Source organism: Platalea leucorodia (assembly GCF_965183815.1).
Source record: "Platalea leucorodia genome assembly, chromosome: 8".
Taxonomy (NCBI): domain Eukaryota; kingdom Metazoa; phylum Chordata; class Aves; order Pelecaniformes; family Threskiornithidae; genus Platalea; species Platalea leucorodia.
In genome coordinates, this window is record NC_138830.1 from 23,078,629 (window position 1) to 23,098,573 (window position 19,945).

Here is a 19,945-nt window from a genome sequence, read left to right on the forward strand (position 1 = left end):
TAACACAGCAGCAATGTATCTGGACAGAAAAAGGTAAGCCAAATTAAAAAAAAAAACAACAAAAACATAAAAGCATGGAAGAGAATATGAGTGTTTCCAGGAATAAGCTTTAAAAACGCTCTGCAAACACAGGCACTACAAAAACCGTGAGTATTTGAAGAACAGGCTTACATACTTACCCTATTCACAGGACTAAGACTGCGTTTTATGCACCTGTATAGATTGATTTTGGACTGTAAAGGAGGTGATGTAATCTTTGTTCTGGAGAGGCTATCAACTGCTATGTAAAAAAAGCAAGTATTTCAAGAATATGTGAGTGAAAAATGGCTGGGTCTACCTAGTCTCATATTGTGTCAGTAGAGAAAATCTGCAAAACTATGCCCATGGTTATGACAGGCTGATTCAGGCTGGGACAACTGCACTAGAACAACTGATAGCAGAGTCTGAAGGGACACTGAGGGGTGATACAGCCTGTCTCCTAGCACCAAGACAAGAACAGCTGTACTTAATCCATTCTCGAGAATTGCCTGAGCTGTTCTAAACTCTTCTGAAGACAGAGGCTCCCCAAGCAATCCACTCCAATGACCGTTGATCCTTAGAGCTGGAAGTTTATTCCTAATAGAGAATGTGAGCTGTCAAAATATGGCTATGTCTTCTCTTTTCCTTTGCCAGGCTGAACAAGGCCTTTTCTTTACATCTTCTACCTAACACTGTAGACTATGATCATCCCTGTAGCTTTTCCTGGAACTCCTGCTATTATCTGAAGTACTAACCATAATCTAGCATTCTTCTCAATATTATATGTGTTTTACAGAGGACATGCCTGTTCATCCAGGGTAGTGTGAATACTAGCTTTTTCCACATGAAAAAACATGAGCACTTAAAGAGAGACTACTATCTCACACTTTACCAGAAAAAATAGACTGCTAAATAAGCCTTCCATAAGCACCTTTTACCAGAGTTAAAGACAAAATTATATACCTGCCAATTTTATCCTCAAAGGTGAACAGAAGTCATTATATCTGACTCTTATCACAGCTGCTTGTAATTGCATCATGTTGACATTTTGATATTCTTCTACCTCAGCACTTCAGAATCTTCTCAGCTCAGTGGGGTATGTTAGCTTGCTGATGCATTTCAATTGCCAGTAGTTATTAGATTGCAAATGGACAAAATCCAATGCAATAAAATCGGGAAGCAAAACCCAAAACCCTCGCTAAAATTGAAGGAACGGCCTAAAGCCAATCTGCTACAATCCTGTATTCTACATTTGATAAAAGGGATTACTAGGAATATAGTTTTTCAATCTCAAAAAATGTAAGAAGAAAAAATTGTCAGAATAAATTGAAAATCCTCAGCAATTGGCTCTTTTACTCCTGTCTGTATCTGTGTTTTATTCATGCTTGGTTCTACTGTGTTAGTATGATTGAATGCTGTCTTTTCTTCTGCTTCTGCAATCTAATATTCTTCAAGTATTTGACCTCAGCTTCTTAATGGGTGCAAATTTAGCCCAGGATGGCCAAACCCCAAGTCCTAGTCACTCTAAAATTCTTAGCTCCCAAGATTAGATGAGTACAAATATATTTAATCCATCATGAAAATGGTAATTCTGTAGCATGTTAAAGCACAGTGCGTAATTGTAGTTAATGCTGATAGCAACATTTTTACAGAATATTATCCAAATTCTTGTAAATACTGATCTTTCCAAACAGAAATCCTTTGACCATGATACATTTAATGCCTGTGCAGCTTCACATGCAGCTGATAGGCAGCTCAGAGCCACTGACTTCATTGGGCAGGAGGAAAGCTCAGTTCCATTGTCTGAATTTGACTCATCACTGAAATTACCACATGCTAAGAAACAACTGAGGAAAAGGCATAAACTATTCCCAACAGCTCCTACTGCTTTAAGATGCTTTGAACTTAACTCTGACACCAAACTGAGCCTAAGCAACAATATTTTTGAGATGATGAAGACAACCTAAATAGATTACACAAGCCTCTGGAGCAACAATTCAGAGAACAAAGTGGAGCTTCAGTGATGATGATCTTGAGGTAATCCAAGTGTCCTAAAACTTTTTCTACTTCCCAATGTCATGGCGCAGTGAAAAATAAAGTGTTCTGTAACACAGCATCTGCCAATTTCTATCCAGAGGTCAGGCCATCCAGTTAACTTAGATTGCCTCAGCAAGTTTCATGGGATTTTTTGCTGTCAGGGTCTTTTCGTCCTTTCTTATAAGTAAGGTACAGCTTAGATACAGCTCACCTCCATAACGATGTTATAACATCAAGACCTGAGAGAATAAAAAAACCTCCTCAGCTGTGTTACGTGTTCTTTTTCACTCAGTTCTATGTTTATTGATTACTACAGATTAATATGCTGTGAGTCCTAATTCCTGAGGGATAGTTAAGTAGTTAAGACTTAGCTGAATAATGCGACCAACAAACGAAAACAGAACCTTCCCTACCGTCAGTCAGGGAATTAGGTTGATGTCTGTAACACAAAAAAGACTGAAACCACACTATAAAACAACATCACTTATTCTCATTGCAGACCCTTGCATGACAAATTTTTGAAGCTACTGGGGTTTTTTCCCCGTCACAGTTGTGAGGCAACACAGGCCACAGTGTTATTCATACCTTGATGATAAAATTGTGCATTGTTTTTTCCACCTGACCCAGCATGCACATCCACTCCCAAAGTCTGGCACATACAGGAGGATGGATGTTGGCTTTTTGGCATTAATTCAGTCCTCATAATGGGAAGATGGTGTCAACAGACTGTGGGAGGCATCCAGAGGAACTGTTGACACACGTAATTATTCACTATAATGCTGTTCACTGCTTAGTCAAAGTAGTATGCATCACATTTTCCACTTGCTAAAATAATAACTATTTTCTGGACTGGTATTCTTCTTCTTCTACGCTGGTTCTGATCTCTTCTGTCTGGAACTCTATCAATGCAGAGCAAGTAGGGCAGCTCGGGCACTAGGGCCAGAAGGGTCCCTCCCACCAGAACTTTACCCAGGGTCACCTTGATAAAGTCTTTCTGAGTTACTTTCCCTTTCTGCTAAGCGTGAATGCTGGTGGAGGTGAACAAGTACAGGACACACACTGACACCAAAGCATACAGAAGAAGAAGGGTCCTGCCCTGGCCTGCTGGGCTTCCCACCAGATAAAACCACTATAGCAGACACTTGGGTTATGTTTCTGAGAAAGAGACAGCTGAGACATAAAATAGGCACAGGGCTTAGAATGAGCTGCAAAAAATAAAGTGCATGCCGCTACTGGAATTCATAGAATCATAGCACGCTTTGGGTTGGAAAGGACCTTAAAGATCATCTGGTTCCATCCAACCTGGCTTTGAACACTTCCAGGGATGGGAAGAGATGTAAAGTGCTGTTTGTATTCACTTACCAATCTCCAAAGAACAATCATGCCTTTTTGTCAAAACAAGTGATTTTATTGAGCTTACAGATCTTCTTTTAGGCCTTTTGCCCTACCCTAATAATGAGCAAGTAATTATCAGAGAGTCTAAGCACAATGAGGTTTTCACTGGAAATGATGAATCAAGAGAATTTCCAACTAGGATGTGATTCTTTTAAGGCATTATAGACTCTGGTTATACTGAGCCAGATAATTAAGGAATGATCGATTATTCAGGGTCCCAACATAAAGATTGAAGTTAATCTGGAAGCAGCTGCAAGACATTCTGGCTCTGAAGTCCTCAGGTCCAAGCCCCAAAATTTATCCCATCTTTTTGTTATGGCAGTTTACAGAGCTGGGTTTAATTCCCTGACAAGTAGATTGGCTGTTAAATAGGATGAAATCTAACATAGATTTCAGGAGTAGTCCCAATTAGTGACTCAAGTTTTTATACTCCCAGAGCTTCTCAGCACAAAAAAGTTTTAGTCATTTTTTTATATCACTCAGACAAAAATTACTCAGAAAACTACTCATCAAACATGGCACTATTTAAGTCTGCCCCTGCTCTTGTTTGATATCATAACCTGATAGCCTCACACAGACAGCTTTAGGCTTTAAAGTATTATCTGAAATACGACAAATACAGAGAACACTAAAGGCTATCGGCTCGTAAGCATGCATATGCATATCTATCTCTGTACAATAGATCCATAGATCAAAAGTGTGGTATAACTTGCACTATTTAAGATAATTTTTCTCAAGATAAGAAAAACACTCTATAATCTCTCACAATTAAGCCAATACGTTTTTGTTATTTCTAGGGAAACCGTGGGGAATTATGACAACCACGGAAAAAATGTTACAATCTTATATTTCTTAGAGCAGATTACAGTCCAAGTGATGTTAATGTTGCCCAAAAAACTATATTCCTCTTCTCCAGATAACATTCTTGTGCTGGCGCATAGTCCCCAGTGCAGAAATTCAATCAAATAAGGGACATATATCTATGCTGAATTAGTAACAGATTTGAATGCAAATTCAGCTTTCCAAGAAAACACCCTCCTAAACTAACCTTCCACATATGTTTGTATTTCTGCTACAGCTAAAATTCCAGCAAAGATCTGTGAAGTGTGTTGAAATCCGCTTCACCTTGTTTTTGATGAGAAGGGCAATATAGTGAGAACACTGCTGTACTAACAGAAGCATCAGTATACAGATATTCAGCACCACGTTATGTTGAAATCTACCTAGGTGGTCTTGCATTAATTTGTTTGCTTGTATCACTCCACTGAGGCCTCTGGTTGGTGCAAGCTATGTCAGCCCCCAAGGCATGATCCACTCGTGTTTGTTAGAATGCACAGTAGGGGGTAATCTTTGTTGAATATCTTAATTTCTGGGGGAAGTCCAAGGTTGAGTGATACAGGCTGCTGCTGCTGCTACTGCTACACTGCCCACAGTGTGTTTGTCTCAGTGATCTGACCCCTTTCTGACTTTTAACTCTTACCATTCTTCTTGCCTTGAATAGTAAGTCAGTTCTCTGACTGCAACTTTGTGATTGATATGTCAGCAGAGTGCTGACATATAAGGTTAATAAGGTTATTCCACAGAAGGACTCTATAAAAAAAAAGTGGTCTCCAGCCTAGGGTAAGGAATGAGGAAAATGGCAGGAGAATACAAAAGAAAAATAGAATAGAAAACAGAAATTACTTAGAAAACAGGAACTACGATAGCCTTCTGCTATATTCATGATAACAAAGTTTGCCTGTTGACAGGTTTCTAAAGACTTTCCCCTATGCAATGTGGCCAGCATAATTACACAGTGAAGCTCCAGCACTCTAGAATGGGTGGCATTGTTAGAAATAATGACTTACAGTCATGGTAAGCTACAATATAACCTTGTGACAAGTCATTAACTTGTGTCACTACTTTCCTGACAGGACTTTGGGAATGATACATAAATAAGCAAGCCATTGTGGGAGGGAGAGAGTATGAACTCAAGACCTCATCTTTTCAGAGAAACCTGGAGGAAGTCTGTTTGCAGCCTGTGGTACAAAAGATGATTAGACTACCAAATCATGTACCTTGCTCCCTTCTTCTGGCTGCCTTTGCCACAGAATATTTAGCAATAAAGGGATCAGAGTGGGAACCTATAAATCTTGGTTTAATGGAAGAAATTTCTCACTCTGTAAAAGGGTCCATTTGCTCTGTCCTCAGATAAACTGAATCAAAAATAATGAACTCAGAGGAGAACTTGCTAGGGTAAGCTCCCGGAAAGTGCAGCTCCAGGATAAGTTAACCTTCATTTGTTTGTATTGCTTAGGAGAATGAAACAGGATTGCAAAAGCTAAAAGGGAGAATAAGAACAATTTTGTGGCTGATCAGGAAGTCTCATCCTATTCTTGCTGTGATGGAGATTTTTTTAAGTGACCTGAGGAAAAATCACCTACCCTCTTGCTACTGCACTTTACCCCACAGAGCATGGGTAATTCTGCTTCCTTGCTGCAGAACTGTGTTACCTCTTTATTGTTTGGAAAGCTCTCAAGAATCTTGAGTGGAAGGGCAAAGCTAGAGTATTTTTATTGCTAGAGAAGAAGAGAGTAGAAATGAGAGCTGAAGTTGAGCCTTCAGGAGCTCTCTCCTATCCTGATGGACCATGTCTGCTTCTAACATCCATTCAGGGAGGTAGGGGTTCAGAGGCAGTGACAGGGTCACACTTCCCACATGTTCTCTTTGGTGTCTCTTTTGTTCTGGGAAGCACACATATAAGCAAGTCAATTTTGTCCTTTAGATACCCTTGAGAAAGAGTAGTTTTGCCTCAAAATTTCTTTCAGCATTAGAGACAGAACAGCACTTTGGACCTAAATAGCCCCACCTACATCAAAATCACACCCTTGACAATCATCTGTGAGACCACTGATGTGAACAAAAAAGGCCTTTTAAAGAAGCTAAAATTACGTTATATCCTTAACCTTAACTATCTATCTGCAGAGAAAGCTGTCAAACTTCACCAGGGTACATAAAGGCCTAATTTCAGGAACAGCTGTACTAGCACTCCAAACTGTTCATTTCCACCCTCAGTTCACGAAGACTCCAGTCTGCTTAGCTCTGTACTCAGTATTACCTTTTTCCAGGCCTAGTGTCACTGAAATCGCAGCTAAGAAGTAAGTTAGGATTTGCTATGCATGAAGACTGGCATTCTGTTGGAGACAGGCTGCAACAGGTTAAGAAGTTTCTGTCTCCAGCTGTCACTGCTCTTGGGTCACATGTAACTGAACCAACACAAACAGTTTAGCCTAAAAATAATGCTTTAACTCCCACCCTCAAATAAACTACCCTCCCCCAAAGGATAGCAGTATTAAACATGAACTACACAAAATGAAAAACAATTAGCTCTGCTAACCATTCTGATAGTACCCTAAATCAATGAGGTAGCTCTGCCTAGATCTTCCCTTTAATGAACTCCCTGAAGTGAGAACCAAGGTTTTTAAATTAAATAAGGAAGATTATACCAGAGTAACATCCAGAATACCTAATTTTAAGTAGAGGAAATTCATATTGATTATGCCAGAACAAAACATAAAAAGAGTTTTTTAATACAACTTTCCTCATGCTCAATGTATCATTAAAGCTGGAAACAATCCCCCAGGCTTGGTTTTAGGTAGTTGAGTGACTTCCTAGGTTGCAGTAAACTTTATGCAGTGCCTGACAGACCCTAGGAAGGTTCTCTTCTATCACCTTTATAAAGTCTGGCTCTCTGCTCTTTCAGTCATCTTCACATCTTCTGCTTGTCTCCAGGCTGCCATCCACACACTGGGACCCTAACTTCTGCCTCCAATACCCTCTTGACCCCTAGACAAGACTCTGCTTTTCAGGAAAAAGCTAATTTTTCCTCTTTTTAGGAGAGTCCTAGCACTCAGCTCACATTATTTAAAGAAATACTGCATACAATCAGGAACAAACAAATCAGGCATACTTTTTACACTGCCAAGGCAAGGGTAAAGACGTGGGAGAGACTTGCCCATTACAACTGGAATGCTGATGTCAAAAAAAAAAAAAAAAAAAAAAAAGTAAATGGTTTGATGCAAATGGGACAGTGAGCACATCATATAAGCCAAAGTTTAAATCTATTACGTAAGCCTGAGAGATTGCACATTTGGTTTGTTTTCATGTTAGATGTAGAACAGCACTGAACTTATACTGCTCACTTATATTTCACTTGAACAGCTGAAGGTAGAAGTTAAACTAACGTAACTTTTCATAATGGATGCTATAAACAAGGCTATAAAAGTCAGAAAAGAGTTACTCTAGAATTGAAAAATTAATAATAGGAAATATTAATCTCAAAGAAAAGAATTCTCTTTCTGTGCCCAAGACTCCTGCATGACATAACTCTGCGAAAGCCAAGAAGGAGGTGCAAGCATGATATTTGCTACGTAACCTCAGGACGAGTACCAGTGTAAGTGACAAAAAGACCAGGGCTGAAAGAGTCACTTATCTCATAACCTGTAGGATTCTCAGATTCCTAGAGAAAGAGCAGAAAAATTCCCAGTTTCCAGACCAGAACTGAAAATTGTCATATATGAAAGGGTAAATCCTTCATAGCCGTAGCACATTTTCCTATTAGTGCTAACAGAGTAAATTACAATACTTTCTATTCTTGATTTTTTGCTTTGCCATCTAAATACACTCTGCCTGTTCCCCACCAGTTGATAAGCTGCCCCACAGTCATGATGACTTACTCTTTGCTGTGAGCAAATCAGAATTGGTGTGGTAAGAAAAAGGAATGTTATTTCATATGGTTCATTCAGTTGTCTGAGTTGAGATTGTTTTTGAAATAATTTTACTTTGATAAATGGATACTGTGGACTCAGAAAAACAAAATGGTTTAGTAAAGACAGAAAAAAACCTCACGTCCTTTCTGAAGGAGGAGGTTAGAGCTTGTGTTCCTATTCTGCCAGTGCTTTGATGACAAGGGAAGGAAATAGTCTGAGCAAACCAGAGCTAGAAACTCCTCATACCCTCTTAACAAAGGCTGCCCTAAATGGCTTATGACACAAAAATCACTGCATATTTTTACTGAAATAAATCGTAGATGGTTGTAAAGCAGTTTTCTAATGCTTTGAAAATGTAAAGCGTTAGACTTCTTACTGGCCAAAATGTATTATCCTAAGTAGACCCAGTTAACAGTTTCACTGAAACAATTTATAGTCAAATTATTTGTTTGATAGATCCACTTTTTCTTGAAATATATGGATTTTGAAAATTAACATTTTGAACAGAATAGATTGGGTTTATATGTTGAATAATTTACAATTCGACGGACTGAAATAGAGTGCTGAATATTATTAACAAAGTGACTTTCCATACCATTCATTTAAAATAGTTTGAGGTGATCAAAACAAACTTATCAAAAGATAAGCTTTGCCAAAAGCAGTATCTTGAAATCTTGTTTCATATAAGCATCAAAAGTTCACCTTTTTGCCTGACACATGATAGCTTATCAGAATCTTTAGCACACTATCTTAGCCAAATCTTGATGTTTTCATGAGATGGAAAATTTGTTTCTACTTTTGATGAGCTCCAATTGTCACACTATTAAAATAGCAATAACATAATCTTGCAGTAAATATTGACAGCAGCAATAGGTAAAATTTCAGTAGTTTAAATCAGGTGTTTCACCAAAAAGAAAGAAGAATCTTATCCTGAATGGTTATTCATTAAGCCATCAAATTACTCAAGGCAAAGCTAAAAATGTCTGAAAACAACTGCAACTTTCTATTTGTTTAGCAGCTTAAATAGTGAATATAATCTGTGGTCTAAATTTATTGTGAGCCTACATGAGAAGTTTTACCTTAATTCTTTCTCTTAACAATTTAAGATAAAGAGACAAAGTTGCAAAGGAAACAAGATCATTCTTATTATATTCAGCTGCCTTGGAGCTAGATGAAACCCACAGATGCAGCACTGCGGCAAAACTGCCATAGCTTTTGCTTATACAGTGCGTGTTCCATGGGTAAAGTTACTACTCCACAGTTCTCAAAACTTGGCACCTGCATGATGATTAACATGAGATTCAGGTGAGGGCTGAGGGGAGGGGATTCCCACCAATACTGAGGCTTTTAGGAAAAAAACCAAACAAACCCTGAAGATTGCTATTAGAGAGTGATAAAAACACACTGTATGAATGAAAGAAATTAAGGAGCAGAAGTAATACAAATAATGCACAAAAATATTTATGTAGACCTATGCAGAAGAACCTAGAAATAAACATGAAGTAAGGGATTAAAATAAAATTCCTTTAGCACAGCTACTGAGAAATGCTGATTTTTCAGAAGGCAATGCTCAATGATTATTCACAGCCCCTATGGCATTTGCTCATTTGTTCTGGTAAGAACTGAATTTCTCCATTCACAAATTACATCTGCATTTCTTAAGTTGGGAACTTTGATTTCAAAATACTGCGCTAAGACTACATAAGAAAAAAAAAAAAAGAGATCAAACTAAAATCAAATTCAAGTAAATCAAATTGGTATCTGTTGACTATTCATCCCAGTAAACTGCTGGCTAAACCAAAGTTCTGGTTTCTGAAGAGTTTGATAGGTATTTCACTACATATTTTTAGCTAAAAAAGGAGTAACATTCCCTTAGAATATTAACACCTTAGAGTAAAATTAAATGTATTCTGTTATATATTTAACATCAATGAAAAATTCCAATACACCTAAAGATCATCCTATAGAGATGGAAGCCTACACATGCAAATAGCAGTTAGACAAGAATCAGTCTATACTCTTAGAAATATATGGGATTAGTGTCATGCTGATTAGCTAGCTATCATAATACCTATCTCAGTGATCAATATTCAAAACTTATCAAATCTTGTTTTTAGAATTAGTGTGGCTTTATTCTGCATGTTGTCATCGAAGTAAAGATTGGATCTTTAGCCCAAGGTGTTCACAATCTAACAGCTGGATTTGCTTCTAATACTATTTACACTGAACAGCTCTGCCATGCATAAGATGTCCAAATTTTGCAGATAACATATTGTAAATGAGCAGAGATCAAACTGGCAAACAAGGTAATAACAGAGAAAGTGAGCCAACATTAAAGAGTGTGGAAGAAAAACAATCTGTGTTAAAGCATTTTTTCCTAATTATACAGTTCGCTTCACTTCATGCTTTGTCTTAAGTGAAACCAAGACGCAGTACATAAATAGAAAATCAACAACTTTACAAGAGCAGATGAGCAGAAAAAGAGGACTGCTTCAGATGTAAAGGCAGAGAACAGAAAAAGAAACAGTGGCATAAGGACCAGAAAAAAGAATGAGGAGAGCGGGATTATAAAGGGTAGAAAAGAGGAAAAACTAATATTTAAGCAAAGACCCATACAAGTATAGCTCTGGGGTTGTAACTTTCAGTTTCACTTTAGTCTCATTTTCACATCAGGTCTATAACAGGGTGAATTGATTAAATTAGTGGAATTACTGGTGATACATATCCAATGTGAAGAGCGCAGGATCGGGCCATAAGTTGTGAAAGAAATTTGAGGCAGACACTGAAAGGAGATAGCTGGAGTTCTTTAGAGTAATATTTAGATAGTTTGCTTAAAGCTAGAGAACACAGGAAACAATTAAAAGAAGTGAAGGCAAAACATAAAGAAGACAATCTTTCACGTTGAATAAGCAAACTGTATTCAACACTTCTTTAGATGACGGAAATGCAAAGCCTGTTAACGTCCCATTCATTTTATCCTTGGATTTGATTCGTTATTAACTCTGGCTTTACTTCTGATTTTATACCATCGACCTGTTAGTAATTTATTTGCTATGTAATTAGAGAGACAAATAAGATTCTTTTTGGTCTGAATTAGTAATTCTACTGTCTACTATCTGCTGCCGTATTACCTTGCCAACAAGCACCAACTGTCAGCTGCATGGCTATGTGTGAAGGGTGGATAGGCCAATCATTGGTCACAAGATAAGGCTCGTATGTTGTTCCATCCATGTATAACGTAACAACGGGAAACTCAACATTGACAACGTAGTAATGCCATTCTTTATCACAAATCTGAAAGACAGAGTGCAAGAGAAAAATATTAATGAGCCCTTATTGTCAGGTGACTAATTTTTATTTCCTATACATTTTTTAAAATTGTCGTTTCCAAATTCCACTCATAGAAAAAAATAACATTATTGCAGTTTATACATCACTATAATTAATTAAATTTAAAATAATGTTGATACAATATTTGTGGTATACTTGCAGAATATATTTGATAAATAGAGGCATCTTAAAACACACTCTTTGAAAACAAGACCTATAAAACAGAAAAATCAGACAATTTGGTATTTGTTCTGTATTTTCACATTTGTTAATACACAGTACTAATTTCTTAATGTTCATATCAACTTTTGAGAATACAAAACTGTGTAAGAGATGCATACTTGGGATGTATCTGCATAGTTACTGGGGATCCCTATTAGCTTCAAATTAAGAACATATATAGCACTTAGTTACTAGATTGATGAGTCATTAACAATGATTTGATTCAACTGCCATTATTAACTTATAGCATCAGTACTTAGAAAGTCCTATGCAATGCATCAGGACCTCCATAGTGCTAGAAGGACCTCTGTTGTGCTCTGTATACACACAGATGGACAAGCAGTCTATGTGTCTACCTGATTTGGGCAGGAAACTCAGATCTCCACGCTCCATCTTTTGGCCTTGAGCTTTTTCCCAGAGAGTCAGCAAAATGAGGATCTACGTGGTTTCACTGACATACATCAGCTTTGAAAAGCAATAGCCACAGTTACAACATACTTTCAAGATGACAGTATTAGTGTCAAATCTCATAGGAATTTCTGAGCTGGAAAACCAGGGATTACTGCAAGATGATCAAATTCGGTTTAGTTCAGAAATGTACAGCTAGATGAATCAGTGCCTCTGAAGACAGAAGTCTAGTGTGTAAATAACAATGCCTGCCCAATTCTTTTTTCCTTTGTTGTATCTTTCAGATTTAAAAGTTCAAAAGAATAAATCACAGCAAATTGGTAGGATGGGTGGGCTGTTTCTAAAAATAAAACAATAGTTACAATCACGCTACTTTCAATTCTGTAGAGATAGTTGTTTTGATGTATTAAGGAATGGAAGTGCTTGAATGCAGATATCCTTGTGGTTTCATAGAGGCTAACAGAAAAGTGATGTTTAAACATAACACTTTGTCCTTGTCCAGGTTAAGTGCTATCTGCTGCAATATCTGCCCTTTGAAAGCAAAAGCTAATGTTTTGTTCCAGAAGACATTTCAACAAGAACTTAATCACTTCTATTTCAAACGGATACATTTATTACTGTGGGCATCATAGCTCCACAGCAAGAGATAAATGCAGCAAGGGGCTGCCAGAGCCTTCCTTTTGTAAGCAGTAGACAGCACAAATGTTTTCTGAAGGTTAAATGAACTGAAACCAAAATTGAAAGTAAATAAATTGGAAGACTGAAAACTTTATTGAACAAACAGCAATCATGAATAGTATTATGCAGTCCTCCCTTTCAAGGAAAAACAGCTTGCCAAGTTTCCTGACTTGATCATTAGAATGTGATGCATCACAACCACGTGTCAGACATTTTATATAAAACAAAATGAATGATATGCCTGAGTTTGAGAGACCTTGCATGACAAAAACTACAGACTTTAATACTTGACATGTTTCAGAGAACTGTTCCAGAGTATTTCTGGTTTGCAACCCTAAACTGCATCACTTGGAATGCCCCAAGTGCTGTTAAATGAGTGAGCAATCGTCCTCATATTTAATCAAAGTCAGAGCACTTTAATATAGCAAACCCAAACATTTTGGGACATCATATACACAAAGAGCTGGATAATGTGTAGCTAGTCTGGTTATTCTATTGACTGACCAATAGGGCCGTTACATTTTTCAAAGAAAATGTTTTCTGGAAATACAAGATTGCATAAATCCCACAAGTCAAGACTCCAGCAACTGGGCTCCAGTGCTTCCAAGAAAAATGCAGATGTCCAACTGCAGGTGTCCGCACTAGACAAAGTACTTACTGACCTTTATTTTTTCTGATACATTCTGGAACATAAGATAGTGCAAACGTAGACAGCTTGGTGAAGTCCTCAAACCATCACTTGCATGCTTTTCCTTAAATTTCAACACATAAACACATCAAGTTTTATTTTAAAGGGAATTTAGGCACTTAAATTCTCAGCTTGGTGCTTCCTGAGATTTCAAAAGCACACAGGTTGGTCAGGTGCTTAACTGTCATATGATTTCAATATAGCTTAGGTACACAGACACATGTATATTCCACCAAAAGATCTTTAAGTATCTGTAATAGGTCCCAGTGTAAAAACACATATTCTACAAGGAAGCAATAAAACTATTTAAAAACTCTGGAACACATTCCAGTCACTCAGCAGCAGGCAGTAGTTCATGCCTGGACATTTCACAGGCAACAAAATAATGAAATAAATAATTGTGGAGTGTAATTTGTTATGCTGTCATTTCAGACACCTTCTTCACCTTCTTAACACAGGAAGCCAATTTTTTCCCTGCATGCATTCCATAGTGGCAGTGGAATGTAATATGATTGCACTGAAGCCATGAAAATAAAATTATAAAATTTACTAGTTTGGCAAATAAAGACATTTTAGTCATCTCGAGTAAGAATTTTATTTAAAAAAATCTAATTTATAAAGCTATCCTAAAGAGATAAAATTACAGATGAGTAAGCTTGGCTTTCAAAGATTGCTGGATGGCTAGGCTGGTCTAATCACTCTATCATGTCAGTCTGCCTCTAAAATGTATTAATCAAATCACAGTGAATTAACCAGCTTGAAGTCTTACAAGCCATTGCACTGGAATATGCTTTTATGAAACAGATGAAAATAGACTCAGTATAAACCTTATGAAGTAAGTTTTTCAAGACATTAAAGCTCTTAGCATCTTCTGAAGAAGAATGTCAGAGATTTTTGTTTTATATTGGAATGCTTAGGAATGGACTGAAACCAAAGTACTTTGGTCTGAGAAGCACATGGTGCTTAGAAACAGACTTTGTTGGTCTGCAAAATGTCTCTTTTTAGGGCTTTGTACATAAGGGCTAGGAAAGCACACATGAGAACATGCACTTTAGAGTTTATAGTTTTTTAGCCTCACTAAGATCAGCTGGGGCATACTCATGCAAAATGGATCGTTCACCTGTTTGGCAAGAGAACGTATACTTCGATAAGTGTCCCAGTGCCTCAGTTCAATACTGAAGAGCCACGCGTATTCGCAACCCTCTGACTAGCTTCCTGAAAGTCCCTTAAGTAATAATGTTCAGCGGACCACTGAGTCTGACCACGCAAACAGCTCTGCACATCCTGTCAGTGCTACTCACTGCGTACTTTAAGTCTATCCCTTTAGAGCTGAGAAAGCAGGTATTACTTCCATCTCTCTGGTTTGTGTGACTTTGCTGAGGATGTGCTCTCAGAATACATTCAAACATGCACAAAAAAAAGCAGTAAGAAGAAAGAAGAAAGGCAAGGAAAGCTCTCTACTTACTATAAATAACACTACTTAGCGCAGGTATGAGACACAAACTCATTCTTTCTGCCTAAGTGGTCTGAACTGTTATTTTCTACAGGTTGTTTGAAGAAAGCACCTTAATCCAGCTCTAAAAAACAGAGCATGCAACTCTATTAACTTCTTGATGCCTTTTGTAATGTCTTAACAGGCTCTGAACTTCTCAATACCCCACCCCGCCCCCTGCCACTTACTCAGCATTCATTAGACCACATCTAAAATACTGTGCCTAGTTTTGGACCCCTGAATACAAGAAATACTTTGATAAACTGGAGTGAATTCAGTGGAGGGCCAGCAAAATGGCCAGCTCTTGCCATATGAGGAGAGGCTGAAGGGAACTGGGTTTGTTCAGCCCTGAGTGGGGCAGCATTAGGGGGACGGTAACAGCAGCCTTCCAGTGCCTAGGGAGAAGTTAGCAGGACAACAAAGACAGGCTTTTCAAAGTGGTGCAAGCTGTGGCAAAGAGACAACAGACATAAATTGAAACAAGACAGGTTCATACTGAATATAAAGTAAGATTTCATTTCTCCATGTGGACAGTCAAGCAGTAGAGCAGACTGTCCAGATGAGTTGTGCCTCCATCCTTGGAGATTTTTCAAGACCTATCTGGACAAAGGCCTGAGCAACCTGGTCCAAGCTCATAGCTGCCCCTGCTTTGAGGAGGAGGTTGACCCAGAGACCTCCTGAAGTCTCTTCCCAGCTAAATTACAATTCTGAAACAGCATCACTCTGATGTGGCATTCTTCCTAAAGATGGGAAATGTTTAAATCCTCTTAGCCACAGGAATTACAATTCAGGTTTGCTATCTTAAAGGTGACTGCTGTAACCACCAGGCTATGCGGTACAGAGGCAACACTACCACCATCTTCCTCTGGACATATTTTGAAAAAGGAAGACCAATCCCTCCACAGTTCTTGAAAGGTGTGTAAGATGTCTCTGTGCTCCGTTGTGTGATGACTTTCTTACATAGACAACTCCTACCATGACATATTTGGGGGATGTTATGTGGACATTATTTCTGCATGCACATTCCACCATGTTTTGAAAAAACTGGATGTCATTTGTCATTGATGCTGACAACATGGATGTTAATGAATCAGATCCTCTTTAAAGGATGACAAATGTATAAGGTTTTATTTTAAGTTTGCCCTCCTTTCACATAAAGATTAGATGTTCTACATTTATACCAGCTTTGATGAGAAGTAAAAGTCTAGAGAGCCTAGAGCATAAAATCTGTGCATTCATTTCAGAGCCACAACTATTGGCTACTCCAATGGACCGCACAAACAGATTTTTAAAATTCCCTTTAAGAAATAAACCACCCCAAATCCTAAATTCTCTATGGAAGGAAAAAAACCCAAATTATCAGTTTTGATCAGTCATGATATTTCATTCTAAACATACTTCAGACATAAAAGAGAAAATAAAATAAAAAACCCAACCAAACAACAAGGTGAAGGTACAAACTGTAACAATTTCATTTGAAAATGCTAAAATGCTTTCAACCTAACTAGAGTGCTCTTTTCCATCTTTTCTTTCATTGTGATTTGGCTAGTATCAGCAGAGTGGTAAACACTTTGAGTTAAGCTAAGTTTTTTTTTTTTTCTGAAAGAATTTTCCATTTCAAGTATTTGCAAGCAGCAATAGAGAAATTTTTCCTCTAGGTAACTCCCTCACTCTTATATCCTTGTGATACACAGCCCTCCCACCTGTCTTACAGTACCTGTATTACTCTTTCCCCTTGCTACAAGTTTTAGCATTTTATCTTTTTACCTACAGCATTTAATCTATTATAGCACTTCAAATATTAATTGATATCAAACCAATAAATTCAATATCACTGAAGCTTTTTTTTTTTTAAATTCTGGCCCTTTCCCCCCCCCTTTCTCTTTTGATTTTGTTAAAATATCTTGCTAACAAGCTGGTTAGCTGACTGGGTCACATTCTTTCACTAACTATGCAAATTAGGCTTAATTCCAGTCTTATTAACTGATTCAAATTTGAATAGTTGCACATGAGAAGAAATTATCTAGCATCTTTTGCAAAAAAAACCCCTAAACTAGGTCAGAATGTCAGCTGGGTTGTGGTGGTGCTCATGCCCAAAGGTCAAATGCCAAAGAAAATGCTAATGGGGCTAGTTCATCTTCTCAGAGGGACACTCTCTGTGTACTTGGGCTGAAGAAGAGACTGACTACTGACAGCGAGTTATGTGTGAAAAACTTGAAAATACAGTGGTTTATTAAGAAGAGTGCAGTAGGCATTGCAAATAGCTGGGCTGGTGAGGCCAATCTGACCACTACTTTCATTTCTGTCACAGACTAGAGGTGTTTTAAATCTGCAAACTTTTTGAAAGTGAATAAAGATACACACAGAAATTGCAAAGGTGTTCAAGTCTCCTCTCTTTTCCCTTTTATGGAAAAATTCTAAGTATGCTTTCCATTAAACATTAACATTGAATGAATTAATTCACTTCCACAATTGAATTCTTATCAACAGAGGTGACTTAAATTGAAAAAAGAATGTGCACTTCTGTTTGCTCAACCTGACTGTAGAGAATATAAATCATCCTGCCTGAACTGATGCGCATCTGCTGGAATGTCACTCCAAGATGTACTGGCCTTTACAGAACTGTAACTGTCTGTAAGACCATGGAGCACTTTAGTAGCGGTCTTTTCTTCACCGTAATTGAATTCTGTGTCCTCTCAATAAATCTGTTTTCTGCTGTTTGGTAGTATTTCAATAAGTAAAACATCTAGGCTGCTCTATAATCAAGACTATAGTAGAGAAGGCTATTATATTCATTTATAGCAAAATAGGATCATTAATGAAGGAAGAACCACATTCACACAGGGATTGCAATAGCCAAGCAGCTAGAATACTAATGCTTACCTCTGCTTGCAGGGAGGTCAGGAGTATACTTGGGATTACAAATTGCATATTTTTGTAAAGTAGCATAATAGAAAATCAGTCACGCTTAGTGTGTCACTGTTTCTGTACAAAAATATCCGCTCCAATGGTTGTGTATGTCTACAAAAATGCAGTCTACAGAAGGTGAAGAAGGCACTGTTTCCACTAACAAAGAGTTTCAGTGCATCATATCTTCATTAAGAGGTTGAATTATTATCACACTTACTAATTAATAGTTAATATTATTAATCATTGTTATGCTTTTATTAACAGCAACACTTTGTCTTTGGATGTACATTTACTATACTTATAAACCTGCAAGCCTTCCCGCAAACAAAACATTTACCTCAAATCCTTTGTATGCTCCTGTACAGAATACGTACGGTGCTTATACAGAAACCTTAACAATGGAATAGTTTCCTTATTTGCAAGCAGCTCTCAATAGAGATGATGGAGGTCATCATTGTGAGAACTTTGTAAACATGCAGAGACAACTCAGGCCCTCCATTTTTATCCCACTTCACTAAAGAAGACAAGAAATGCAGGGGAATCTCCCTTTGATCTTATGCTTAAAGGCATTAGCATTATCCGCTCAGTTACAGCACCCAGATCAAACCCTCTGCCCTGTTCTGAAAGCAGCCACATGCTTTGTAAATCTGCTTCAAAGCATGGTACCCATTACCCTTGTTCAGAGTACAGAACGCAAATGATATTTGGATGGGGATAGGGATATTATTTTGAGTTTAAAAAATATCATGTTTTTTCTTTCCATCTCCAAAATAATCCTTTCTGAAAGAGCTTTGTAAAAATTTACAAATTTTGGCATTGTTCTTTTCTGTTGGTGACACTAAATAGACACTTAAATGATCTATTAAATAGACATTTAAATGGACATTTAAATAAAAATAACATTTCTTAAGAGTTTTAGGCAGTGTAGCCATTATGCGCAAGACTGATGAATTTTGCATGAAGGCATTCCAAAGGTGAGCATAGAAAAGGCTTTATCCCGTCCCACTTTAGGGTTTATAACTGTTGTCTCTGATGAGTGGGAACTTTAAAGATGTTGTTGAATGAGCTTTTATCTGTTACTTTAAAAACTCATTTAGTATCTTAATTGTTTTCCTATTGTCAGTTCTCATCCACAGACTTCTACAATTAGGGCATGTTAGTTTAAAAAAAGAAAAGAATATACCTTAGAGCATTGCTTTTGCTATAACTCTGCTGCTCTCATTTGATTTCTTCTAGTAAATCTTTGCCTTAAATTTCAGTAGCTGAGCTACCTGCAAAAGCTGGTTAAGTGATATAGGGAAATAAGTAACACAGTTGACTTTTTATCTCTTTTTCTTGTTGTCTATAAGCACCTTATCATTTCTTTGTGTTTTGGGTTTTTTTTTTTTTTATTATTATTATCCCATCACCACCAAGAACAAAAGATATACTGCTAAAAATGTCCTAGTGTATACTGCAAGTATGTAATTCAGTATGCAGATGTTCAGTATTCAGGATGTGCTTACTTCATTGGATACCTGGGCTACCTAGTGCATTTCTGTTTTCGAATATAATGACCAAAAATATATTTCTGCTGTGAATATGCATGCTTTATAGCAAAAATTTGCTTTTGTGAGAATCAACAGATACGCACTTCAAGTTGGCTTTGTGCTACAGTATAATCTCCCAGCATAGTAATTTTGGGGAAGAGCTATTGAAAATAAACAAAAGCAAAGTGCAGACACAGACTAACCAAATTAATCCAGTAATATAAATTGTTATGTCTTGCAGCATTATTTATTCTACCTCAGTAATAGGCTCTGTGTATTAGGACAGATATTTGCCATATGTGTTGCCTTTACTTAATCTAAGCATTTCTGAAACTGAAAATGATTAAAACAGTTGTGGCAAAGGGTCAGTATATTCTTGACCACTAAGTGGAGCTGTGCAGATTGCAAATATGTCCCCAATATCTCCACAACCTCTTCAGAAAACTTTAAATAAAGCTCTGAAATGTTCATATTATGTACTGGGGTTTTT

General features: G+C 37.4%; 1 protein-coding gene across 1 annotated transcript in view; it reads right to left on the reverse strand.

The window, feature by feature from the left end:
* The window catches only part of CLSTN2 (calsyntenin 2), a gene marked incomplete at both ends in the record, with an annotated part of 393,604 nt that overhangs the window by 15,100 nt on the left and 358,559 nt on the right, over window positions 1–19,945 (reverse strand). The window contains 1 exon segment of the mRNA XM_082320829.1: window positions 11,330–11,492. Within this exon segment, the coding sequence (XP_082176955.1) occupies window positions 11,330–11,492 (163 nt within the window).